The 27012-nt window shown below is 39.1% G+C and overlaps 1 protein-coding gene and 2 long non-coding RNA genes across 11 annotated transcripts in view; 1 reads left to right on the top strand and 2 right to left on the bottom strand.

Moving 5' to 3' along the window:
• The window catches only part of cnih3 (cornichon family AMPA receptor auxiliary protein 3), a 122121-nt gene extending 95905 nt beyond the window's left edge, over window positions 1-26216 (top strand). The window contains exons 5-8 of one of the 9 annotated variants that reach the window (XM_085133005.1): window positions 3981-4127; window positions 4746-4801; window positions 5950-5980; window positions 17578-26216. In XM_085133005.1, the coding sequence (XP_084989131.1) occupies window positions 3981-4127; window positions 4746-4773 (175 nt within the window). In that variant the 3' untranslated portion in view covers window positions 4774-4801; window positions 5950-5980; window positions 17578-26216. Of the gene's footprint in view, window positions 1-3980; window positions 4128-4745; window positions 12818-14043 lie in introns of all 9 variants that reach the window. The other 8 variants (XM_085133006.1, XM_085132999.1, XM_085133004.1 and 5 more) reach the window with 8 other exon arrangements.
• The window catches only part of LOC146502758 (uncharacterized), a 453186-nt gene that overhangs the window by 233468 nt on the left and 192706 nt on the right, over window positions 1-27012 (bottom strand). The window lies entirely within an intron of this gene.
• LOC146502762 (uncharacterized) overlaps window positions 1-27012 on the bottom strand; it is a 146408-nt gene that overhangs the window by 10164 nt on the left and 109232 nt on the right. The window lies entirely within an intron of this gene.

Raw genomic sequence — 27012 nt, 5'->3', positions numbered from 1 at the left:
CACAGAAAATGAGTGAAAGGAGTCTGGTTCAGTAATCACAGTGGTCATATCTGTGCTTTATCGATGACATGGTTATGTTGGTTTCGTTGAGCAATGACCTCCAACTTGCACTGGGGCAATTTCTGGCCTAAGATTTGTGGCCAAAAAAAAACAGCCTTGTGCTCCCTTTTTCTTGGACCACATCAAACACTCTCCTGATGATTTTATCAACTCAGTTTCTAGTTTAAGTCATTTATAAAACAACATGATTTTTAAGGGTAATTGTGAGTGTCAGAAAGGAGGGTAAACCAAGGTATGCTGATTGTGACCGTCACAAATTTTTAGAGATGGCTAGTATGGGACTTCACAAATTAGTGGATAACATAATGCTTGCTATGTTCAGATTTTCTATTTTCTTTCTATTTTAGTCCATGGTTAAATACTGCTTTTTGCAGCACACTTCAGAACCCTCACTTCATCACCTGAACAGAGTTTAATAGTCAGAAATTAAAAATCATGTTATACCGTGATACCATGATATTGCCTAAGCATAATTGACCAGATTTTTGAGAACATCGGTTTTGTATAAGCAAATCCATATTTGTTGCAAGTACATTTTTCTTTGCTTTTCAAGACTCTTAAATGCAGAGTCTAAAAGATGAGTCACCACTCAGTGATTTTCATGTTTCCTTTGCTGCTCCTTCTTATCTGTTGTCATTTTTGTTGCTGGTCCTCCCGCTGGTTAGTGGGATAGAAATGGACTGCTGGCAGCATCATTGGTTCAAGCTCGTGTGCTCAGCTGGTTGAAGTTACAGAAGAAGAGGAGAGGAAAGAAGAGAAAACATTTTGCTATCTCATTAACTGCAGAGTTTGCAGATGCCCACCAGCTACTGATGTGTGAGCTGAAAGATGAGTAGACAGGGAAAGGAAGATGGAGAGAAAGTAGGGATTGGCAGGAAGTAGAACAGAGAAAGTGAGTGAGTGAGTGATGGGTGAAAGATCTATTATTGACAAGGTGATTCAGAGGAGAGTGAGGGATGGAGAGAGGACAGTAGGCTGTGGATGGGGGAGTGAATGTATTAATAACTACTGTAATGAGATTTCTCATAAAAACAGCTGATAGTAAGCTATTTACCAATACTTAAAGATGGCTTGGAACAGTTAACCATGTCATGGTTAACTTTCATGTCAGGTAGTTTCAAGTTTCTTTTGAGATTCTCAAAAAACCTAATTAGTCTATCTAAATTCTAAAATCTTGGATCTTATTCTAGTCACCTGGTGGAAGAATTACAGATTTGCAACATTTGCAATTTAGAAAGCGTAAAGTATTTAGCTAGGATCTTAGACTGAGTCTGTAGAGAGAAAATAAATAACTGGAGAAGGTTTAATTTTGTAACAAATAATCTTCAAATGTCAGAATTCTTCTAACTTAGTTGAAATAATCTGTAGGACTGCCTGTCTACTTTTCAAATTATCCTTTGGATGTTAAAGTCACAGTACAAAAGTAGATCTACATATGCTACAAGGAACATTAAGGCTTCGGTAGAGCAACCGTAATTACATACAGCCTTGCAGTGATGTAACTGACAACTTGTCCATTCGTGAGGGATATTTTCTTGATTATTTAAAAACTAGTTTAGCATGCAATAATATCAATGTAGGGAGTTGTAGAGGGAATTCCAAGACAGCCTGGCCACTGTAGTGTTGTTGTTAAAATTCTTTGCTTGCCAGCTGAATCCTTCCCAAAGAGTGTGTCTGTGTGTGTGAGTTAGAGAGCAAGCGAGAGAGTGCTGTTTGTTATGTGTGAACAAAATTATTAACACCAAACATCTCTATGTCTAGCATAAAGGAAGAAGTGTGTCTCAAATGTTTTCATGTCTCATCTGTCACCTTTACTCGAGGGACTTCCATTTATTATTCAATTATTAATGACATTTTTAGTATGTAAATTAGATATTTAGTAGACTCTTAATGATTACCCAGACATGTTCACCTCATCCTCAGTAATGTATAGTTGGGACATGTACAGTGACTCATTACTGAACCCTTGTGTGGTGCTCATTTTCAAATGCATTGTTGAATATTTCATATATGCATGACATATCAGCAAACATATGTAAATATGTGAATTTACAATGTAATTCATTTTTGACACCTAAATGTACAACCATCTCCCAGTTGTAAATGGCAAATATACATGGATTACCATAAACTATGAACATAAGCCATCTGTTAGCTTTGGTTCAAAGCAGAAATACCAGTTAAATGGTAAATGGCCTGTATAGCGCTATACTAGTCCCTAAGGACCCCAAAGCACTTTACACATCCAGTCATCCACCCATTCACACACAGATGATGGCAAGCTACATTGTAGCCACAGCCACCCTGGGGCGCACTGACAGAGGCGAGGCTGCCGGACACTGGCGCCACCGGGCCCTCTGACCACCACCAGTAGGCAACGGGTGAAGTGTCTTGCCCAAGGACACAACGACCGAGACTGTCCCAGCCAGGGCTCGAACTGGCAACCTTCCGATTACAAGGCGAACTCCCATCTCTTGAGCCACGATCGCCACATAATGATGGCAGCTTCCTGGTTGGACTTAATTTCCCATTAAATCCTGCAAAACACAGCAGGAGACAGAAAAATAACCTGAAGCCAACTCTCTTATTGCCACTGGTCTGGTGCATTGTTACACAGCACTCCATGTTACAGATTGCTGTGCATTTATATCAGTTCTGGTGTTGTTTAAGGGCAAATTACCCCATCGACAATGTGCATCAGTAATAGCTCTCCCTTAAAGCAACAGGCAGCAATTCCTTCCTCATGTCTCATTTCCTGTATAGAATATTTTTTTCATGTCATAATTTGAACAGCCATCCTGAAGTAGGTCTCACTGAAAAGCTCCAGGAAACATCTTACAATTCCCCTATCACACTAAGTTTTGTGTTCTGATTACACTGCACATCTTCTTTGTACACAGCTTTAAGGAAGAGAACTGTTAGTGTTCACAAGTATCGGTTATGTTAAAAGCACAGCATTGGGATGTGTAGATGTTGGGTTGGATTTTCTCTTTATTTTGTGAATCAGTCAGTAGGTCTCAGTTGAAGAAAGGAAGAATTAGTGGAAAATTCATAATAAAGTTTATATATTTAATCTACTGTTGCTGAATTTGTTGTTAGCTTAATGAGCTAACTGAGCTGAAAAACCCCAGCCCTGATACTTTTAGAAGTGCATAACAGACCTGGGTGAAAATATATTTGAATATCTATTCAAATATGATGTCATATTTTGCTCACTTTGTTGAAAATGGGAATTCCTGCTAGATAAGTCAAATTTCCTGGGATATTTCCAGAGTCAAGTAGCTGCTAAACCTTGCCTCCCTTTCACAGCTAGCATTGCTTTCCTAATTTTGAAGCAGTAATGGTTTTGACTTCCTCAGTAGATAATTTGCACATTTGTTAAAACTGTCTTAATGTTTTCTTCAAAAAACTTTGGATGCTAGCTGTATAAACTCATTTTAAAATGTGTTTTACTTTGAGGATCTTATTATTTAACTCCAGCATTAAAAAGAGAAAAAAATGTGACCAGTAAATAACTCTGACCCATCATGCTCGACTAGTTTCTAATCTTTTAGGTACCTTTTGATAAATGCCTTGATTTTTAAAGGATGTGAGCAAGCTAGAATGTATCAATTGCTGCTAATAGGGCAGGTAAAGTCCAAACGCTTGACAGGTTTTTCATAGCTAGAAACAGTTGTTAAACCATGAGCAATCACTATGAAGGGCAAAGGTTTATCAAAAGATTTGTTTCCATCAACATATTCAACTGCAATTTCACTCACGTCTTCTGCATGATGACGTACCTCAAAACTCATCATGCCATCTTTTTCCATGCTGTCTTCTCCTCCACTTCCACCCATCATCTCTCCCCCATGTCCCACCCCTTCCCACGTGGTCTGGAACGGGTCAACTACCCGTGGTGTGGTCTTTGCCCTCTGTGGTAGGTACTTCCATTCCCCAACGGACACTAAGGAGCTGCTGTACGACCCAGCGTCCGTGATGAATGGTGACACACTCAAGTTCTGCCTGAAGGAGGCCTGGTGCAAGCTGTCCTTCTTCGTCCTTTCCTTCTTCTACTATCTCTACTGGTGAGCACAGGGCAGGTGGTATGGGGAGATAATTGGATTACATGTAAATAGATTGCATTAATCTAATTACAACACATAAATAAGCAGTAAAACTGAACTGAAGCTACTTTTTAAAAAAGCTTGGGGAGAAAAGGATCAGTTGATGAGGTGTTTGACTTCCGCCCTGACTAAACATCAGCAGGTCATGTAACATTGGTTTGATTTCCCAACTGATGAAGCAATGTGAGTGCAAATCACTGAATAAAGTAACCATTTCTCCAGCAATCACATGCAACTCCCTGTACTCATATGACTTTGTGAAGTCCAGTTTGCTATGTCAGGCTAGTAATACTGCTAATGCATGTGATGTTAAGAGAATTTGATTCTTTACTTCACTGACAAGCACCACAATAATGCTGTGTGTAGCTGATGGGTAAAATTACTACATACTGGTTCAAATTTTGTTTGTGTGCAACAAGATAATGGATAATATTGATGATATATTCACATGTCTATTGTTGTATAATTTGTCTGCCATGTCCTGATGTTACTGCTAAAATCAATTTTCTTGTTCATGTCTAACGATGCTGTTATTATTAACCCCGGATTCTTGTTCCATGTGTCATGTGGGTGCTGCAGTGTGTGGAACCTGGAAATATCCCTCTAATAGGTCTTATCAGTGGAAACACTTAAAGGTACAATCCTTATATTTTTTGATATTTCATTCTATGGTAGTATATTGAGGCAGAACAGCATTATTGAAAAGAAATCTTGACCATATGACCACCCCAGTATTTGCCCTTTTCTCAATCTTGATATGTTGGACTGTGAATGGCTGTTGTGGTTATATGGATTTGATGATTTTGACCAGACTACATCATTTTTTCCAGTTCTAGTTATAGAACTCAGAAGACGGTTTTCGATGACAAGTAAAGAAGGATTGCAACTTTAACATGGAGCTGCTCTTGTATGTGTGTGATAATGCCGCAACTTAACATTGCAGTAAGGTCCTCATCTTGTAGAAAAATGCCATTTATGTATCTGCTTGGGGTATAAATACTTTGCTAACAGCAATGTTTATCGCAGCAATACCACACAGGTAGAAAGCAACATCATGAGAGTGTTGAACTTAGACTCTGGCACAAAATCCTGATGTTTGTTTTTGAGAATGGCTACAATTACTCAACATATTTTAGAGATATGAGGCGGTACTTATTGTCCTTAAATTTTCAAACACTTTGAGCTATTTTAACACAGTCTATTTAAAGTTTCAATACATGACCCCTTGGTAAATGTATACCACAGGCATGTGATTAATTGGATTTTTAAGGACGTGTGCAGCATTTTGGCAATGCAGGCTTAATTTGGGAGGAAATATTAAATATCACTCCTTGCCCTTCCTGCCCTAATGCAGGACACATGGCACGAACCTAGTTATATCCAATAAGAAAAAAATAATCTCAAAATTTTTTCAGTTTTAAAATATAGCCGAGATCACAAAGGCAGTTGGATTGTAATGTGTTCCCTCCTGGCATGAAAAAGAAAAAGAGCTAATGTGTTACGCTCACATGTATCCCATTCATTTTCATACCAGAGCCTACATCAGTCAGTAGATGAAGTAGCTTGTGTGAAAGACACCCTCTGTTGTGTTCAACCAACAGAGGGTGTCTTTAGTAAATAATATTACAGTATGGGGACATTTATAGCAAAATTGGTTGGCTATCAAAAATGTATCATCATTTTTTAAATAACTGAATTGGGTGCCTATTGTTATAAAGACAGTGTTCATCTTAAAGTTTAATCATCTTGCTTTTTTATCTCACTTCATCCTGTCCTGTTCTAGCTCATATTGGACTGATCTGCAGCAGCAGCAGGTATTCTACAATACAAGGTGATGGTGCATTCACTTTCAATTCTAAAGCCAGAGACATATTGAAGAGAATTTGTCCTTGCCTCTTTTCTACCCAAGATTTTTTGGTGTGATTTCTGTAGCGACTTGCTGACCTTTATGATCCTCCCTGTTTCTACACTCTTGATCAAGGGTCCAAGGATTAAACAGTTTGTTTGTTACAGCATCAGGAAGTTCTGCTGAAAGCAAAGCAAGCCAAATTTGAGTAGTTTCAATCCGGTTGCATTTGGATAAAACCCCTTTCCCAATGGCGAGTCTAAGAGGGAATATATGAGGGAAAAATCTGTTACTATATTTTGAATGGCACTGGCTTATTACAAATCAAATTGCACAAATTATGCATCAACCAAAAGAATAAAACCTCACGAAATTATTACATTAATTTGTTTAAGTCCCCAGTACAACTGCAACAACGGATTCTTGAGACTAATAAAGTTTCCACATGCCTACAAGGTGAGTGCGTGTAACATAAATTCATTGCCAATTAGATGAGTAGCAATTCTAAAACTGAGACTTTTTTCAGCCCTTTTGTAGTTACAAAAAAGAAGGGCTGGTGTTAACTGGTCAACAGCCTTAACACTGGCATGTAACACTCTATAAGCAGGACTTATACAATGTTACAAAATTTATTTTTTCCACTTAAAATAGGATTTCAACACACATAAGCATCCACTAAAGAAAGGTTTTATCTCCTAATTATGACTTACGAATCTCAAAAGTACCAGAAAAAAAGGACATACTCTTCTTTTAAACAAATGCCATAAATATCTGGCAACTGAGAAGTCTGTTGGACTTTTGGGTGAAGAATCTTGTCTCATTCTGGTCCAATATCATATTCTAGCTGCTCAACAGCCCTGTGTCTTCTTTGTTGTATTTTTCACATCATGATACACCAAATGTTTTCAACTGGTTGAAGACCTAGATTGTAGGCAGGCTAGTTCAGCAACCGACTCTTCTGTTGTAATAGACCCAGTATTGTGTTTACCATTGTCTTGCTGGGATTTGCAAGGCCTATACATAATCTTCAGAAATTTTCACAAATATGAACTAAAAAGTGCAAAATTCATGTTGAAACACTGTCTTAAACAAAGCAGGGGATTAACTTGAACTGACATCAATAATGAGAACATCAATAATATTATGTTGATTTTTTTCTTGTTATGTGAGGTTTGAATTTTATCAAATAAAGCTTCATTTTTTCCCATTTAGAGCTGTTGCTATATACTTGTAGTACTGTAGCTCTAAAGCTGATGACTGGAAGGTCAATGTGGCCCGTTGAAAGGATGGCCCTTGCAACAGAAATCACACTTCAGCTTTGTTTTAATGATTAAAAATAACAAATTCAAAGAGTATAACTATAGTGATGGTCTGCATAAAGAATTCATGAGGTTGAATTGAAAGTGAAGCAGCCTGAAACCAGATCTGTGCAGCTTGTACCTGTTTCCGCGACCCTCCTTCCTCCACTGCTCCCCAAACCAAAACGCACTCATCTGCATCTGTGACCTTCACACCTTTTCAACCAATCATGCTAACACACACACACACACACACACACACGGAAATCCCAGTGTATTGTATGCATATAATGAAATTGTGCATGCTGTGCAGACACAAATGAACACACAGCTCCACCTGAGCACTCAACTTCACACCTGGGAAATGGATTATTCAAAAATCCTTTCTGGTTGCTTGGTGGAGCTTAGCCTGTGCAGATGATCCGCTGTAGTTACTCTGTAACAAATGATTTTGTCCATCTGGACACAGTGGGAGGCTAGATGCATTGAAGGGCACTGAGTGAACAGATACTTCTCAGATGTCTACATCTGTGCCTTCATATTTACTTTACAGAGATACATTATCAGACAACACAAGATTACCAAACAGTAAAATGTGTTATAACGAAGCTGGCTTACTTCACAAATTGAAAGATAACGCACCTGCTAGTTTCCTCACGCCTGCCTAGCTTGTTTTCTGTCTTAGACCCAGGTGAGTTATGTGCTTTCTCACCTTCCTCAATCTCCTGACACCGGATGGTAATGAAGTCATGCCTGACAAATGGAGTCCCCTTCCTTTGGACTGTGACCTTTGACCTCAACCCTCAAACTTCTGAACTTATTTCTTCCCTCTCTCCTTGTGTAATTTCTGTCACAGGGATGCTGTGTGGAATGTGGTGCACTACACTAACAAACACTTTCTCTTCCTGCAAGATCAATACAGGTTTTGTGTCTTTCCTCAGCTTGGGTTTACCCCTGTGCTCTGAAACACTGGGCCTTGGCATGCTGTTGCCTGCATATTCTACAAATCTGACCTTTTGTTTAAAAAGAAAAAGCACGATTGCTGTTCTTCTGATTTTCCTGTGGCATGAAAGTTTTGCTTTTGTGTCAGCCGTACACTCAGCACATATACAAGTTTAACATTGGCTCAAAGATATTAAGTTAATAGAACATGAAATAACCCAATTCAATTCACTTCAATTTATTTATATAGCGCCAAATCACAACAGGAGTCGCCTCAAGGCGCTTTATATTGTACAGTAGATACAGAGAAAAACCCAACAATCATATGACCCCCTATGAGCAAGCACTGTGGCGACAGTGGGAAGGAAAAACTCTCTTTTAACAGGAAGAAACCTCCGGCAGAACAAGGCTCAGGGAGGGGCGACCATCTGCTGCGACCGGTTGGGGTGAGAGAAGGGAAACAGGATGAAAGACATGCTGTGGAAGAGAGACAGAGGTTAATAACAGATATGATTCAATGCAGAGAGGTCTATTAACACATAGAGAGTGAGAAACTTGACTGGAAAGGAAAAACTCAATGCATCATGGGAATCCCCCGGCAGCCTACGTCTATTGCAGCATAACTAAGGGAGGATTCAGGGTCACCTGGTCCAGCCCTAACTATATGCTTTAGCAAAAAGGAAAGTTTTAAGCCTAATCTTAAAAGTAGAGATAGTGTCTGTCTCCTGAATCCAAACTGGAAGCTGGTTCCACAAAAGAGGGGCCTGAAAACTGAAGGCTCTGCCTCCCATTCTACTTTTAAATACTCTAGGAACAACAAGTAGGCCTGCAGACAGAGAGCGAAGTGCTCTAATAGGGTGATATGATACTACAAGGTCCTTAAGATAAGATGGGGCCTGATTATTTAAGACCTTGTATGTGAGGAGCAGGATTTTGAATTCAATTCTGGATTTAACAGGAAGCCAATGAAGGGAAGCCAAAACAGGAGAAATATGCTCTCTCTTTCTAGTCCCTGTCAGTACTCTTGCTGCACCATTTTGGATTAACTGAAGGCTTTTCAGGGAGTTTTTAGGACATCCTGATAATAATGAATTACAGTAGTCCAGCCTGGAAGTAATAAATGCATGAACTAGTTTTTCAGCGTCACTCTGAGACAGGATATTTCTAATTTTAGAGATGTTGCGCAAATGGAAGAACGCAGTCTTACATATTTGTTTAATATGTGCATTGAAGGACATGTCTTGGTCAAAAATGACTCCAAGGTTCCTCACAGTGTTACTGGAGGCCAAGGTAATGCCATCCAGAGTAAGAATCTGGTTAGATACCATATTTCTAAGATTTTCAGGGCCGAGTACAATAGCCTCAGTTTTATCTGAATTAAGAAGCAGAAAGTTAGCAGCCATCCAGGTCTTTATGTTTTTAAGGCATCCCTGCAGTTTAGCTAATTGGTGTGTGTTATCTGGCTTCATGGACAGATAGAACTGGGTGTCATCTGCATAGCAGTGAAAATTTATGCTATGTCTTCTAATGATACTACCTAAGGGAAGCATGTATAATGTAAACAGAATTGATCCTAGCACTGAACCCTGTTGAACACCATAACTGACCTTAGTGTGTGAAGAGGACTCTCCATTTACATGCACAAATTGGAGTCTATTAGATAGATATGACACAAACCACTGCAACGCAGTACCTGAAATACCTACAGCGTGCTCTAATCACGCTAAAAGAATATTATGGTCAACAGTATCGAACGCTGCACTAAGGTCTAGCAGGACAAGCACAGAGATGAGTCCACTGTCAGAGGCCATAAGAAGATCATTTGTAACCTTCACTAAAGCTGTTTCTGTGCTGTGATGAACTCTGAAACCTGACTGAAACTCTTCAAATAAGCCATTCCTCTGCAGATGATCAGTTAGCTGTTTGACAACTACTCTTTCAAGGATTTTTGATATGAAAGGAAGGTTGGAGATTGGCCTATAATTAGCTAAGACTGCTGGGTCTAGAGATGGCTTTTTGAGTAAAGCTTTAACTACAGCCAGCTTGAAGGCCTGTGGTACATAGCCGATTATTAGAGATAGGTTGATCATATTTAAGATTGAAGGATTAATTAATGGCAGGGTTGTAGGAGTTTTGTAGGACCCACATCTGTTACTATATTACTATAGTAACCCTTAATACAGAGAATATACTGAAAATTTACCACAGATGATGTAACACTCCATTATCTGCAGGACTGCAGAAGAGCAGAAACTACATATTGTATTTTTTATTTTTTTTTACTGTGTTAGCTACTGGGGTGATATTTGAGGCCGGGGAAACAAACTACATTTCAATGAAGCAGAAGCAAAACATGTTAATTCACATTTATGTCACAATGTTCAATGAATTGTACCTGCCAGTGGACCAGAACTGATTTGATGTTTGCTGCTGTGATGCCTTTGCTATTCGGTAGCAAATATCATTAGAACCGACTGCTGAAAACTAACTGATACCATTCTCAGTCGACTTTTTGACCTCCAGTTATGCTAGAGAGAGGCATGACATGCTATGTAACCTAAACATGTTTTTTAGCTTGATCTTACCTTATAACTGAACCCACAAAAGTGTACTCATGACAGCACATACACCAACAGTTATATATTACTGTTGGAAAATAAATAAATAAGTAACCTTTATGATGTAACAATGCTATAATAATGGCTTGTTTGGGCTTTGTGCGCAAAAATGTTGAGAGGGTTGAGAAGGAAACTTAGATAACTTTTCTTGACATAGTTGCAAGTAGAGTTGTCACAATACCAGAATTTCAAACTTAATATTGATACTTTTTTTCATATCACAGCTAAACTTTTGACCTCATCCTGCAACAAGAGAAGTAATGGCAAAGAAGCCATTTTTTGAAAAAGATAAGTTGTTAATTTTCCACCAATTTTCAAAATTCTAAATTAGATCATCAATTATCTGACATTTTTATCTGTAATGTATCTTACCTTCAGAATATCTAATAAGTAATAACTAATAAAGAAATGAAACAACACAATACATAACACATTTAAATCATAGCAATTTTTGTAGTAGAAAAGCATTATGAAAAAGTTAAAAATGAACTTTTGTGGTATTAGTTATGCTAAAATAAAGAAGATATTTTAAAAATGGCACCTTCCGTGTGAAAGATTGAACCAGTCACTGCCTCCGCTCCATGATAACAGATGGCAAACGTGCCAGTCAGGTAATTGCTAACACTTAATCAGGTAACATTAATGTGTGCACTGGTCAGTGTAACATTTTTGATAACTTTTAATTACCTCTGAAATCTCTCATAAAATATTGCTCAGTGTTATGAAATTCAACTACATCAGCTGTTAATAAGGAGAACACCAGTGCCCCTGATTTTCCTGCAGTGGTGCTGTGTGAATCAGCTGGACCTATTTATTTTGATATTGGTGCAAATGAATGTTATAATATTATTATTATATTCATTTTAGTATCGATTAATATCTCAGTATGGATTTTTTCTGACAACCCTAGTTGGAACAATAGGGTTAAAGGTCATAGGTCAAAGAAACAATGATTATTGGTTTGAATTGTGAAACAAAAAGTGGTCTTTCATATTGTTGATGTTTTCTTGACGCCATCCATCGATCCCAACCTCCTCATTTTATTGACTTGGCTTGACTTGAATTTTCACAGCAAGAAAAAAGATGTGTTTTGTTGCTAAAACAGTTAATGGTAAAATGTAACTGTAATAATAATAGGTTAATAATAGGTTATAATAGGTTGCTACAAAAATGACCTCTGGGGTCACCTGTTAAGTAGTTCAGTCATGTTGTGCATATGAATAAAGTATTGCAGCTATTTGTAATGAGCTTGGCGTGAGATCTCTATTTCAATATTATTATAAAACTGTCCTTAGGATATGCAAACCTGCTCTACACTCTAATTAGACTCAGACTAATTGGACATTAACTTGTTAACACACATTGTTCCTGTCTAATAAGGCGTCTTTCAAAGAGCACATGTTCACCGCTAATTCAGTTTATATTATAAATGTCCAATTAATTGGGCATTTATAATACAAGTCCACCTCTCCTGGCATATGCATGGTAGCATATGACAACAGCAAGTGTTAGACTCTTATTATTCTTCCTATTCTCTAGCTCAGTGTTTCCCAATCATGTGCCATGATGCCACTTTGGAATCATGGCACATATTTCACATTAGAAAAATCACACGGCACACCACCAAACAAAACCACCAGGTATAGCAGAAGTGGCTCGGTTTGTCCCCAGTATACCTTTTTTGCTTTCTTCTGACCACTACTCATACTAGGGCCTTCATCTGGGTCGGAATTTTCTCCAGGACCCAGGTCAGACTGACTACTTGTTTTTATTCAAATATTCATCTATTGCTATTAAGTGCTGCGTTGTGTCACTCACAGCATGACTATTATGTATTTTTTTCCATCTTCTTCTGTTTTACTGGCAGTTAGCAACCAATTTAATTACAGCAGGTAGTTGTACTGCCCCCTAGTAGAAGAGAATGTAATTGTTCTGCCCGTTACTCACGTTGATCGCTTAGAGTACTCAGTAGCGGTTTTAGATACGGGCGACACGGGCGGTTGCCCGGGGCGGCATCGTGGTGGGGGCGGCATCACCGGCATCGGCAAAAAAAAAAAATGCTGGTACTCATGCTGCCCCGACGTCAGCCAGCGCATATTGGGAATGGCATAAGCACCGATCGGTTTTCTATCGCCCATTTGCTGGGAGTAAGGGCGCCCTCCGTTTGCGAGGTGCGCCTGCTGCTTGCGGCACAGGGAGGAGAGGGCGGGGCGGCGAGGGATACTCTGACCGGCTGGAGCAGCATCTAATAACCAGCTCGCAAAATAAAACAAAATAAAAACAAACCAACAAACACGAAAACACCAGACATTATAATACAGACTTATAATTTGCACCGATGTTTTTTTGAAATTCTATATGCGAAAAGTGAGCGTGAGAGCCCTCGGTGCGCCTGCTTGCTGCTGAAGTCAAAGTAAACTTTATTGTCATCTCCGCTACATACAGTCCAGTATATAGAGAGACGAGACGACGAGGCTCCAGTTACAGCAGTGCAAGTAAACAAACAATAAATATAAGAAGAGTAAGAAAATAAATACACACTTTAGGACTCGGGGTAAAGGGATCAATAACAATTTAAAATTTAAAATTTACAGTTTGATGATTTAAAGTCTCACACACAAGCCGTCGAAAGGGGAGGGGCCGGCTGCTTCCAAATAGAGCACATTTCATTTATAATGTTGTAAATCCAAACCCATTATGTATTCATGATCTGAATCCTGGGTTGTGTGAAATCTCAGAAATGCACCTTAGACAAAGTGAATCTGTGAACTAAGGTGTTGGTCTGTTAGGTTATGTTGTGGTGATCCTCGGGTTGGGGTGTTTGTGTTCATACTGGAGTGCAAAATTAAAACCAATGGAAGATGGACAAGAGAAGTTCAAAGACAGCAGGTCCTCAGTTTAGAAAAAAGAGAAAAGAAGAGGAGGAGAAACAAAAGATACAGGTAAGCAGATGTGTGATTGGATAATGGCAGGTCATCCTGAAACCATCAGAATACTTTATTAATCTCTAAGGAAATTATGTGGGTTACAGTTGCTCCAAGAAGAAATGGTAAAAATAGCAACAGTAACAGACTAAACTCCAAACAATACATTATGTTACAGATTTTAATATTAATTGGGGGGGGAGGGGGGGCACCATAGGGAGTGTTCGCCCAGGGCGCCAAACAGGCTAGGACCGCCACTGAGAGTACTAATCAAGCGGAACCAGATAGTCTTCCACAGCACAGCTGATCATTTCTCGGCACAGTGGTTGGGAAACACTGCTCTAGGCACAAACCATAGGCTATATGTAAAAGTTAGATGTAGCAGCCAATTGGTTTCTGAACATTGGTGTTGTTTTTTGATCCAAAGTTACCATGTTTAGATTAGATTAGAATACTTAGTGATCAGTTAGCAAGCTTGGTAAGCTACGTATATCCAGATGATGTATAGCACAATGACTGGAACAAAAACTGGAAGGATGCCCACGGACAGGGAACTGGGGGTATGTAATGACTGTCCATGGAATATGCATGAAAATTCATGTGAAATCACTTTTAGCACGGAAGATTTGCCCCTTATTTTAACTTTGAGGCAAGAAATAAAAATGGGAGAAAGAAAATACGAGTGATAATGCACAAGATAATGTGATAATGCACCACAAACTACAGCTACCCTTAATTCTGATCCTAAATAAATCCAAGTGAATGATATAGGGTAAATTTTTGCCCAGTCTACAATAGTTCAGGGCAAAACAGTTTTTGTATTCGAGGCTGTAAACATGTAATGCTGTAAAACTGGACACTTTAACATGGTAGTCGTATGGCGATTCCCACCTGTTAGAGGAACACAGTTTCTGACACTCCAGCATTGGCTTAATTTCTCAGCTCTGGAGTTTCCAAATTGATTTAAATGTATTAAAAAAATATATTTGGGATGTAACTGTAAATCTATCATCCAAAAACACATATGTGAGCAGCTACAAATATAAAAGGTCATATTTTATCATTTACATTATGTTCAGTTTACCTCTACTTAGTGTGTGAAAGGGAAAGACCTGTAATTGAAAGAGCTAAAAGTCTAACTATTAATAATGAAGCCAGTTCTCAGAGGTTTTAACAGGAGGAAGTTGGTAACTATTAAAGAGGAGAAATGAGGCCTTTCACGTTTGATATCTGTTCCTGTCTCTCGTTTTCTCTGAATCACATTTTTCTCTCTCTGTCCACGGGTATTCATGAGTCAACTTAGCACACTTGCCTGCTTTTCACCACCAGAGATTAACAGAGGTGTCGAGAGCTGGCAAAGACTTCTGAGATGAACACAAATGTTTCAAGTTGTTCGTTACTGTCAACAAAGTGCTTATCTGTTCTTGTCAAGTCACAGCTCAATGAGACAAGTGTCAAACCCCCGATCTGTGATTTGTGCTGCTGTTATGTCATTCAGCCCTTCTTTATTCTCTCTCTTTTCTCTAGGTAAACACAACAGACCGTTTCTTCTTTGTGGTCAAATGAGGCCATAGTGCTGTATCTGCTCTACATTTGGTCACAAGCTCATCAGTGTTGTTAGCTGACTTACAGAAAAACTTTGGTGCAATCACTTTGCCACTTTCTTGCAAATGTGTTTGACAGCTTCTTTGTCCCATCCTCATTGCATTACATGATGCTCATTGGCTTCTGTTTTGTTTTTGTTTTGGGTTTTTTTTTTAATTTTGCATCCAGTGGCAACTTTTTTGCTGGCTTTTGGGAAATAACAAAAAACATGCCAGGAAGGGTAGTTGTTTTTACATTTTTAGGTCATGGTAAATACCTAAAAATGTGAATTTGTGATATTTACTGCAAAGCATTATGTTATTACTGCATTCAAGAAGCGTTTTATCAAACATGTATCCCCTCCTTTTAAAGACAAGCTACTTTTTTCAGTTTTAAATAAATAAATATGTGTTCTTATATTTCTGTCTGTGAGATATACTTTAATTCCATTTTTCTTAAAGGTTATTTGATGGTAGTTGAAAGACAAAAAAACCCCGCCCAAACCACAGAATATGATATTCTTACATAGCATGAATATACATATGTATTTTTGCTATTATTTCATTATTAAGGTTAAACATCACTAATTATCACCAAATGTGTTGTGTTGGTCTCAAACTGATGTACAAATTTTAATGAAACACAAACTGGAAGTCTCCCTGGGATTTGGATGAATGCTAATATATTTTGGCCAGTTAGCACTACTAATTGCGTCATGACATATCAACCCTATTTCCTGGACCTACACTGCAAAAAGCTTTCACCTTTTTAAGAAACTGCCAAATTTGTCAATTTTTCTTTGAAAATGGGTCCCCCAAAAGGATTCAGTTGTCATTCTAGCCATGTGTAGCTTTTTATTAGCACTATTCAAGTGTAGCACAGCTTTGAGCTAAGTTTTAGAGACTCATTGTACACAAGAGCATTCAGGTTCGTTGTCTCTGGACAGCAAATATTTAACACTTCAAAAAGACAACCACTCTCAGGCAAAGTCAAATTTCACTGGGACCTTTAAGATCAAGACTTTGTCATAACCAGTTATCTAAAGCACAATTGTATTTGTTTATATTAGCCTACTCAGAGCTTTGTAGCTACCCATGTAATACCAGCTAGCCCAAAATCACAAACCCCCTAAACATTGTTGGTATTTAGTTTTCTATCTTTGTCTTAATCCAAAGTTCAAGATTTCAGACAGAATATTGTTCTTGATCTTTAGATGTCTACCCTGTTTTCCATGCTGGTATTTTCTAACTCCATTAAACCTGTTAAATCCCCATCGTATGAATACCTGGACATAAGTCTTTCTGGAGAGAACAGTCATCCTTATATAGTTTTTTTAGTTGAAATAATAAGGACGTCAGACTTAAAGTGGATAAAAAGACTGATAACCATAGAAAGTATAGAAGGTGGATGTAGCTACTGTGACATCATCCAGTTTCTGAAGTCATATTTTGAAGCTTCATGATTAACATTTTCACCATCAGTATCTTGGTTTACAAAAAACAAATGTGCCAAGAGGGGTAGGCATGACTAAACACAGGCTACTATCTACTCATCTAGACAGTAGCAATAGACAGTGGTTTCATTCCTTATCCAACTATGATTGACTAAGCCCATAAACTCAGGAAGAAACATTGAAACAACAAAAATCATCTTATGGCATTAGCTAGTCAGACAGTAGTAAAGAGTCTGTCATTGACTTGCATCTTTTTATGTCCTTTTTAGTGTACATTAAATTGAAAAAGAACTGTTATTTTGCCCTTAAAGGTTCAAAAGTCAGAAGACAAAATTAAGAGATTGATAAAACATTTATGGTCAGTTGAGTTGGTCTTCTTTAGATTTTTGAGATTTTGGTGAAAAAAGTTCAGGTAACTGAAAAGAAGACTAGAAAAGGTACCTTTGGTCATAAGTAAACACACTCTTTCTCCTTAACTCAGACAAACAACCAAAATAATTCAAATTGTATCCAAAAGCAGCAGAGTAAGCTGTATTCAAGCTGTATTAAGAATTAGTGGTCTCGCTTAATAAACCCCCACACACTGGAATGCTGGAATACTGAATAATTCCAAAACAAGAAATTAGAGCATTTCAATATTTATGAAAGTTTCCTGTTTGCCTGCCTGTTCAATCACAGACATGATGACTCACTTCCTATTTCTTCCTGTCCTTTTTCTTCCTCTTCTTCTTCCTCTTGTGTTTCAGTATGATCTACTCCTTGGTTACCTCATAACAACTGATTATCAACAACTGGGGAGAAACAGGAACACCTTTCAAGGCATTTGATACGACGGGACTAAAGAACACTAAAAGACAATACATTTCAAAGTAGAATAACAAAAACCTTTTTTTTCTTGTTGCTGTGAAGCCAAACATCAAACATACATGGGGCTGAAGCTTGTTTTCTGCTTCATACCCAAAAGAAGAAAGGACATGCTTTATCCTCAACTGTGTATAAAAATCGAAAACTAAATCTACTGTTTACAGTTTGACTCCTCATAGCGAGACCCAAGTTAATCACTGCCTGGCCAACGTTTGTACCACACACACAAATACAAACATACACAGACACACAAACAGCCACAGCCTCCTCTGGAGTGCTACTGTACTTGCTGTACGGTAACGGCGATGGTAGCCCAGAGGATGAAGAGCACAGTATTGCACAGTTTGTCTCAGGCACAGCACGGTGAAGCACTGTCAGGCCCAGCACAACTCACCGAACCCTCAGTCACTCCTCTTCGATGCCTCACCAACTGTAGCTTCACCGGTGAGCTCAGGACGAGGGATAGATGAACGGATCACACTGTACAGAAAAGAGAAATGAGTTCTTGCGGGTGGGGTTTTGGGGGAGTTGAGCAGGAACACACGCGTAGGTACGTAGCCTGTGGGATTTTCTTTCAAACATACGTGAATGGCTTTTGTGATGTGTGCATTTTGATGTATTCTTTAAACAAAGGCATTTCAAATTGATCTTCAGCAAACGTATTCTCTTTACAGCAATGCCTTCTTAGTGTTGTCCTAGTGTTGTTCTATTGTGTAAACTTTTCGAAAACTCAAGCTAACAACTGAAACCTGGCGAAGCTTTGATAGGAGCACACATTCTTTGCACAATTAGTGTCTTCAATCTTGCACAATGTGCTCAATATTTGGCTATATTAGAGAACATTTATTATGGTCTATCCACACAGGTGACGGTCTTCCAACATGTAAAGAACCTTTCAGCCCTATTTGAAGATAGGGAAACAATGTGAATCTTTTCTAGCTCTCTTTACACCTTGGACCAAAATATTGTCTTTTTTCCACTATTTGGATTTATTTATTTTGTGATTGCTCATTTCCATGCTTTATTTTAAACATCAATTTCCAATGTAACTAATGCCAGGAGCAAACAAAGCAGAAGATGGGAAAGGTGCCTGGTATTAATTGGGTTTTTCTCCCTGGTTCGAATGAAAGCAACTGTAGCAAATGATGTTGGCAAGAGGTTGTGAAGAGGCTGTCATGAATCACCAGAATTAATTCAGCAGGGCAGGTGGTTGAACCTGCATCATCCATGTGTAGCACAGTTTTCTAACTATTAAGAAACTCGTTAAACCTTCCCCACCATCTTTGCTTGATGAGCTTCACTTTGTAAAGCGGCAGCAGCAAAGAGCAGATAGGAATGCCCCGTTCTTGTTGTTTTCTCTTCTTCTAAGTCAAGCGTTTTCTAACGTAACCTGTATGTATGTGACCAACCAAGTTGAATTTAGATATTGTTTATGAAATAAAGTATTTTAAAATCTAAAGACTCAGTCATTGTACTTAAAGTGTTTTCAATGTTTCAGTGTTTTCAAATATTATTTCAAACATAATTTCTGTGGCATCCTCTCTGCATCATGTTACATTTGGCATATTGATTTAGCCTCGTTGCATCGGGACAGGAATCCCCCCCCCCCCCCCCCCCAGTTTGTTCACCCAAATGAAAAAAACCGTCTATCAGTAAAACAATAATGCAGAGAAATTCACTTGATTTGTTCTGGTTTATGAAAATATGCCATTTTACCTTCTGACTATACCAAAACTCGGTTATAACCCTAGATAGGTCACTGGTAACCATTGAGGGATTTAACGATCTGATGCCTATTTTGGCTGCTTCCACTGCGAGTGTGCAGATGATTTGCTCCCTGTCGCTAGCAACCTCCTCTGTCACACCAATCCTCCAGATCTCATCTTTCACAAATCTATGAATCTTCCTCCACATTTAACATCCTTTATCTACTATCTCACCTTTGCACATGTCCAATCCGTCTGAGCCTTGCCTCTCCATCCACTTAGTTCTAATCTTGTCCATTCTTTTCGCTTCAAATGAAAATCGTAACATTTCATAATTTCATCAGTGTCATCTCCAACCCATACATTATAGCAGGTCTCACTAGTATCTTATAAACCTTCTTTTTCACTCTTGCTGCTATGCTTCTATCACCAATCACCCCTGACACTTGTCTCCATCCACTCACACTGCCTACAGCGTCTTAACCTCTCTTCTAACCTGTCCAGTGGTCAATCCTAGATACTTCAACTCATCCTCCTTTACTGACTCTACTCGTTGCATCTTTGCTGTTACACCTGTCTCCCTCTCATTCACACGTGTGTATTCTGTCTTGCTCCCACTGACTTTCATTCCTCTTCTTTCCAGGGCATACCTCCACCTCTCCAGGCTCTCGTCCACCTGCTCCCTACTCTCTCTACAGATCAGTATCATCTGCATCATGTTACACAGAGACACCTGTCTGAACTTATCTGCCTTATTTGCATCATCACTGCAAATAAGAAAGGCTTAGACCTGATCCCTGATGTAATCCCATCTCCATTTTGACTGTTACTCCTGCTACACACCTCACCGCAATCTCTTTGCCCTCATACATGTCATGCACCACCCTCACATACATCTCTGCCACTCCTGAACTGCTCATGCGGTACAACTGTTCCTCTCTTGGCTTATGCTTAGTTGGATGCACAAACACACAGTCCTTCTGATATTTTCTATACTTCTCCATCAATACTCTTGAAGCAAACATCACATCTGTTCAGATTATCAACATGAAGCCACACAAATGCTCAATAATCATCACCTCTCTGCTCAACCTAGATTCAGCAACTTTGCCATGGTCATGGTATCATGACTTTTTCCCTCTTGCTACAGCTCTGCACTTCACCCTTTACCTGAATTTCAGGAGTGGAACCACACCTCCATAAATACCTCTTCTGGCCAGGGAGCTGCCTCCAGTCCCCTCTCAGGCCTTCCCCAAGCCTCAATTCATGCTAACACCATCTGTCATCATCTACTAGAAATGCTGTCAAATTTAAATGAGGATGTCTCCCAGCTAGTTATGTTATGTTATTCATCTGTTCATTCTCCAGGGTTGAGGAACAGTTTTGTCAAAACCTCCACCGTCCTCTGTCCTTGACACCTTAATACTTCCACGGGTATGTCATCTGGACTATCTGCCTTATCATTCTTCCTAATCCTCTGCACTTCCTGATTTGTCTCCTCTGTCTCATTTGCTTTATTCAGCTCTTGATGAATACTATTCCTCCCATCTTCTCAACACAAATTTCCCTTTTTATCTTTAGTCACCCTAACCTGCTGCACATCCTTTCCAGCTTAACATCTATGTCTAGCTAATCAGCCCACACAGACATATATAAGCCTTATTCTTTGCTACACATCACTTTCCTGTACACCTCCCACCAGGCTTGTCTCCTTTCTTTATCTCCCCGACTATCCCATGTTTTCTTTGCTAACGTCTTCATTTGAATACTGTCCTGCACTTCCTCATTTCACCACTAAGTCTCTTTCTCCTCGAACCTCTTTCCAGAGAATACAACAAATGCCTTCCCAGTAGTTTCCCTCGCCATTTGTGATGTAGTTTCGCACTCATCTGATAACTCTTCCTTAACACCCAGAGACTGTCTGGGGTTTATCCTGAACTCTGTGCAGCATTTTTCCTTCTCCAAGTTTCACCATTTTTTCCTTGCCACATCCTTTTTGCAAAATCCACTACACTCTGTCGTTCTGCATTTCTCTCCTTAACACCAAACTCACCCAACACCTCCTTATCACCTACGTATCCATTAAAAGTATGCTTCAATCACCATTCTCTCCTGCCTGGGGACCCATCACTTCATTAAGCTTACTCTAGAATTATTCTTGCTTTGGCATCCAACCTGTGAGGGATGCACACCAACAACTTTCAGTATAACCCCTTTGATTTCAGGCTTCAAACAACTGATCCTGTCTTACAGTCTCTTCACCTTCACAACACTATTCACATACTTCTCCTTCCAGATTATCACAACTTCATTTTTTCCTTTCTATATACACCACGGTAGAACAGCTTAAATCGACCTCCAGTGCTCCTGACCTCGCTTCCCTTTCACCTGGTGTCTTGTACACAATATATCTATCTTCCCTCTCTCTATAATATTAGACAGCTTTCTCCCTTTAGCAGTCATAGTTCCTATATTTAAAGTCCCTACTCTCACCTACTTACACCCCTGCATTTGTTTTTGGCCCACAGTACCAAAGTTTACACTGGCACCCAGTTGTCTAACAGCATCTGAGGCAATCATTGTTAACAACAATATGAAAATGTTGATTTGGTAAAGATTTGATGTTTCATGCCCTTCTTTACGCAACCCTACCCATTTATTCAGGGAATAGCAGAAGGGGTACACTGGCTTATGTGAGTGTGTCCCAGGCTGGGTTCACAGGAGATACTTGATATATTTTCTTTTTCTACTGAAAATTATAATAATATTTTAAAAAATGTTGAAGTCAGCAATATCCTCCTTCCCAGTAAAATCTCTGGCACGTAACTATAAAACAAACTGTTTCTGGCATCTTGCTGCGGTAAACCACCCCCTTCATCAAAGAGACACTGTGAGCACCTTAACATATAACAGCACTTTATTGTTAAACAAACAAGGAAAGAAAATATTTAATTAAGATGCATAAACACTCCTTAATTCTCTCTGGTGAATAAATGTATCACCTTAATGTATAAGTCATTTAACAGTAAAATTCTGGTGTCCCAAGCACTTCAACACTTTACGCATTTATATCCACTACTCATGCTCACACATTCTTTTGTTGGTCATTTGAAAACAGTTCAGTGTTTTCTATTAGGGCGCATGTAACAATTACTTTTCACAACTCACTAATATTTCTATTTTTCCATTAATTCACTCTTTTTTCCCTGACCACATTTTAAATAGGAAAAGACAAGAACCTTGTTGTACGGAGTGATAACTTATTTAATATTTAATTTCCTGCATTTAAATAAGAAAAAGGTGCAGTGCAACAATACTCAAGACAAAGGTACTCTGTTGTTGTTGCCAAGGGAAAAAAATGTCCAATATTGGTATCATTTGTGACATGAAACCAATGCATATCCCATAAATGGCTTGGCCAGGAATGTATTTGATGCCCTGGGAATAACAACAACCTCAATAAACAGGGTACTATCAAAATCTGAGACCAAGTTGCCTAGAATTACATGTGTATCTGCTGATATAGAGGTCATATTTTCTTTTCTTTTTTTTTCTCCTCAAAGTTTCTTCCTGTTAAAAGGGAGTTTTTTGCCTTCTCACTGTTGCTCATAGGGGGTCATATCATTGTTGGGATCTATTCTGTATTATTGTTTATATTGTATTACCTTACAATATAAAGCACCTTGCGGCAACTGTTGTTGTGATTTGACATTATATGAATAAAACTGAATTGAACTGAATTCATTAAAGATTTTAGAATTTGTTCTCCAGGTGAGAATGTCATTGTGGAGTTCTACTACAGGAAACGATCAGAACTGCTGTGTATTCCAGTGTACCATCTCATGTCGGCTCAGAGCATATTTAAAATAATTCTTTGTCCAACCCAAAACTCACCACCTATCCTGTTTACAAAATGTATCTCCCTGTGACTTTGCACACTTTTGAAAATGAAACTCAAGTTGAAAGATCAACATTTGGACATGCTGAAGGAGATCCAGCACCCGCCACAGATTTCTGGTTTGTGTCACACTTTTTCAACTGTCATTTCTGCTCAGCAAATAATTGGCAAGTGTTTGCTGACAACTCATCATCTTCCATGCAAGCTATGGGCACACTACTATGGCAATCTGTTAGCAACAGGAGGGAGTTGGTGCACCACCTTCTTTTCAACCAATTTCACATAGTGACTGCATTCGGTCACCAACAGGTCAGGGAATAACCCTTTTTTCAGTGGCAGCCAGAGAATGCCACCGGTTTACCAACCAGTCTGTGGGTCTCTGTGACTGAGGCCTAGGTGTGCCCATGTGACTGTGAGCCTGCATAAAACAGGTCAAAAGCCTCAAAAACAAAAGCAACTCTTTACTTTTTAAACGATACCTACAGAAAATACAGAAAAGCTGATTAGGAAGGAAGTGAGTGGTGGCTAATTTTATATGTGAAATACAGACAGTAAGCAGGAGAAAGCCTGCCACATGTAATCAGAAATGTCAGCATTCAGAGAATCCAAAAGACATGCAGATTTGTTTTAAACTGTGTTTAAAATAAATCTGCATCATATTTAAACATGTAGAAAGAGTCTGGAGATTTGACCTGTTAGAAATAAAAAAGAAAATATAATTTTTCTTCAGTGTACACACAGTCAACTGCACGTGGAATAACCTATGTATCAGCAGGGGTTTTGTGGGTAATGCATTTTGACAGGATTGCACATTGTGAAGCACACATGGCAATGACAAACTGCCCATCCAGCTCTGCAGGACAGTACAACAGCCACCTCCACCTACCTTTCCTCTGAGTCTGAGGATAAAGCTATCACAGGAGGAGGTAGTGAGCAAAAAAGGTGAAGGATGTGCAGAGAAAGAAAAGAAAAGAAAAACAACAACAGAGGAAAATTGTGTGACTAGATGGAAAACAAGAGTCCACCTCCCAGGGGTGTGTTCAGATGATATAACTGTTAAAAGGTAATTCAGGGGCAAAGTGGCTGAGTCAGAGCATTCAAAGAACAACAAAAGCTGACTCAAATGCTTTCAAATGCTTTCATACAAAAAGTCACAATGCTGGTTAGCACCGTTGGGTTGGAGACATTTCTTAGGAAGCAGAAAAGGCTGAACTGCATTTCACAAGTATGAACAGTCCTTCTCTTCTTTTTCGTCTGTTATCTGAACAAGTGGCACTAGAGTGAGAGTAAGCATAATATGGTCAACAGATATTGATCTAGCCGAGGACCAGTCAGAATCCTTTCTTAGTACAAATGGCATCTATTCATTCAAAATTCTTCTGGAGGGTGGGCTCGACACTTGGCAGGCAGCTCAATAATGGTTTCGGGGGTTAATTCTGCAGGTCACTTGAAGTCCCATCTGCACAAAACTTAAATACATAGACTCCACTCATGGACATAGTTCCAGTGCTTCTGTGTTGTCCATCCTTTTCCATGTGTGTTTTGTTCCAGTAGCTCAGCTCTCAATGGTATATGCTGGATCCCCAGCATCTGAAGCATAGCTCATTAAGCAAGCCGGCGTCCTTATTGGTAGAGTTTTATTTGTAAGTCACTCAATTTGGGTGGCTATAACTCAGGAGGTACAGCATTTCATCTGCTTGTGGGAAGGTTTGTGGTTCAAACCCTGTCTACTCCAGCCAAAGTATCCTTGGACAAGATACTGAACCCAGAGTTGCTCCTCATGTGTTCATCAGAGTGTAAATGTTATACAGAAAAAAGTGCTGCTATGAATGGGTGATTACGAGTTATATACAGTGATTTAAGTAGGAAAGTGTTGTATAAAAACCATTGCATATATTCATATTTCAAGATAAGATTGAGTAGCATTGGTGGCCCAGGGACCCTAATTAAGATATTTAAAGTAAAAACTAATATATATGTTCATGAGCTAAAGACATCTTAAGGTAATGGGTTTTTCATATAACATGATAACTCTTATCACATGACCAGGACTGCTTTGCATGACATTTGAATGCACCTACCCTTAGGTAAATTGTTGGTTATACTGTCTAAATGGGTTATAAACCACAGCCATCTCATTAACAGACTTTAGATTTGCATAAAGGCCAGTTCTCTGGGCCCATTATTTATGTGGCTGTTGCTTTGGCAGTGCTTCATGCCTTGGGACGAGGATGTGTTGGAAATCTATGACAAAGAAAACCTGCACTGTCAAGGCTCAGGAGTCACACTCAAAAACCAGTGACCTAGAAAAAGTACAGTTCCTTTGCGTCCTCTGTCAGTCCATTCTACCAAAGCTGACTCACCATCCAATCTTCACAGTTTGGAAACCATGAACTCACACAGGTTATTTCTGCCAAGCCCTCTCATAGAGAAAACAGCAATATGCATCAGTGAGCTTCTGTCCCATGCAGAGGAAGATTAAAATTGTCTCCCCTGCTGTGAAAAGTTGAAGAAACAGAGTTTTACAGACAAACCTCAGGTTCCAGATGGCTGAGCACAGTGTGCCAGAGCCGCAGGACAAGAGCTCAGTGTCATTTCACAGCTTTAAGAGGAGAGCTGAATGCTGGCAAGGATTTGGGGAAGAGAGCAAAAACAGAGGGAGGTGAGAGGAGGACGTGCAGGAGAGGGGGGTAATCCAAATACATCAGTCCCAGTCTGCAAAGATGCACACAGAAGTACACACAATGAGGGGCCAAAAGGTCAGCAGTGTGTGCCCAGTTTAATTAACATGAAATATATGGCAGTGATGTGGACAGCACCCAGGTGCATCCTGGGTAGACAGACTGTCACCAATCTGTCAGGGCCTGTCTGCCGCAGTTTATACACACACACACACACACACACACACACACACACACACACAAAAGAAAAACATCACACAGCTCGCTCTAGAACAATCAGGGGTCAGTTCAGTATGAGGACATGCAAAGTCACTTGAGCACAGCCCTGTAACCAGTTTTCTACAGAACATCACCATTTTTAGGGACTGGGAATCTGTTCTATTTACCATTCTTTATCAGTAGAACCCACTCCGACACTCAGCTACCTCATTATTCTTTGCCACTATAGTAAAGTAAAGTATTGATCCTGTCATGCTAATACTAAACTGATGTCAATAGCACCATTGGTACCAATACTATGGATATTTGAATCAATCCACCCACCCCTAGTGTCCGGCTGTATAACTCTTAATAGTTCTATCTAAACAAAAACAGCTTTGTGTCATATGTAATTTCTTCATTGCTTCATTTGAAAAAAAAAATAGGAAGGGGGGGGGGCAGTACATATTAATAAAAATATCAATATAAATAACAACGCCAACAGATCACAGCAGATAGCCTGATGCTAGGGATAAAGTGAGATGGAGGAAAATGATCTACTGTGGCAAAACCAAGTATACCAAGTATAAGATGGATAAAGTGACAGTGACCTCCACAAACATTGGATCTCAACTCAATAGAACACCTTTAAAGAAAGAAAGAGGGTCTAATCCAGTACTAGCAAGGTGTTCCTAATGAACTGTTGAGTGTATATTTCTTACATTTCTAAAAACAAAAACAAAAAAATGTTTTTGCTTTTTTTTATAGCATCACAAGTTTATGTGTAATGCCTGTGCTGGTAGTGAATGTACAGTGGGGCAAAAAAGTATTTAG

This window comes from Neolamprologus multifasciatus, chromosome 15, assembly GCF_963576455.1.
Source record: "Neolamprologus multifasciatus chromosome 15, fNeoMul1.2, whole genome shotgun sequence".
NCBI lineage: Eukaryota > Metazoa > Chordata > Actinopteri > Cichliformes > Cichlidae > Neolamprologus > Neolamprologus multifasciatus.
This window is presented reverse-complemented; position numbering and strand designations above follow the sequence as displayed.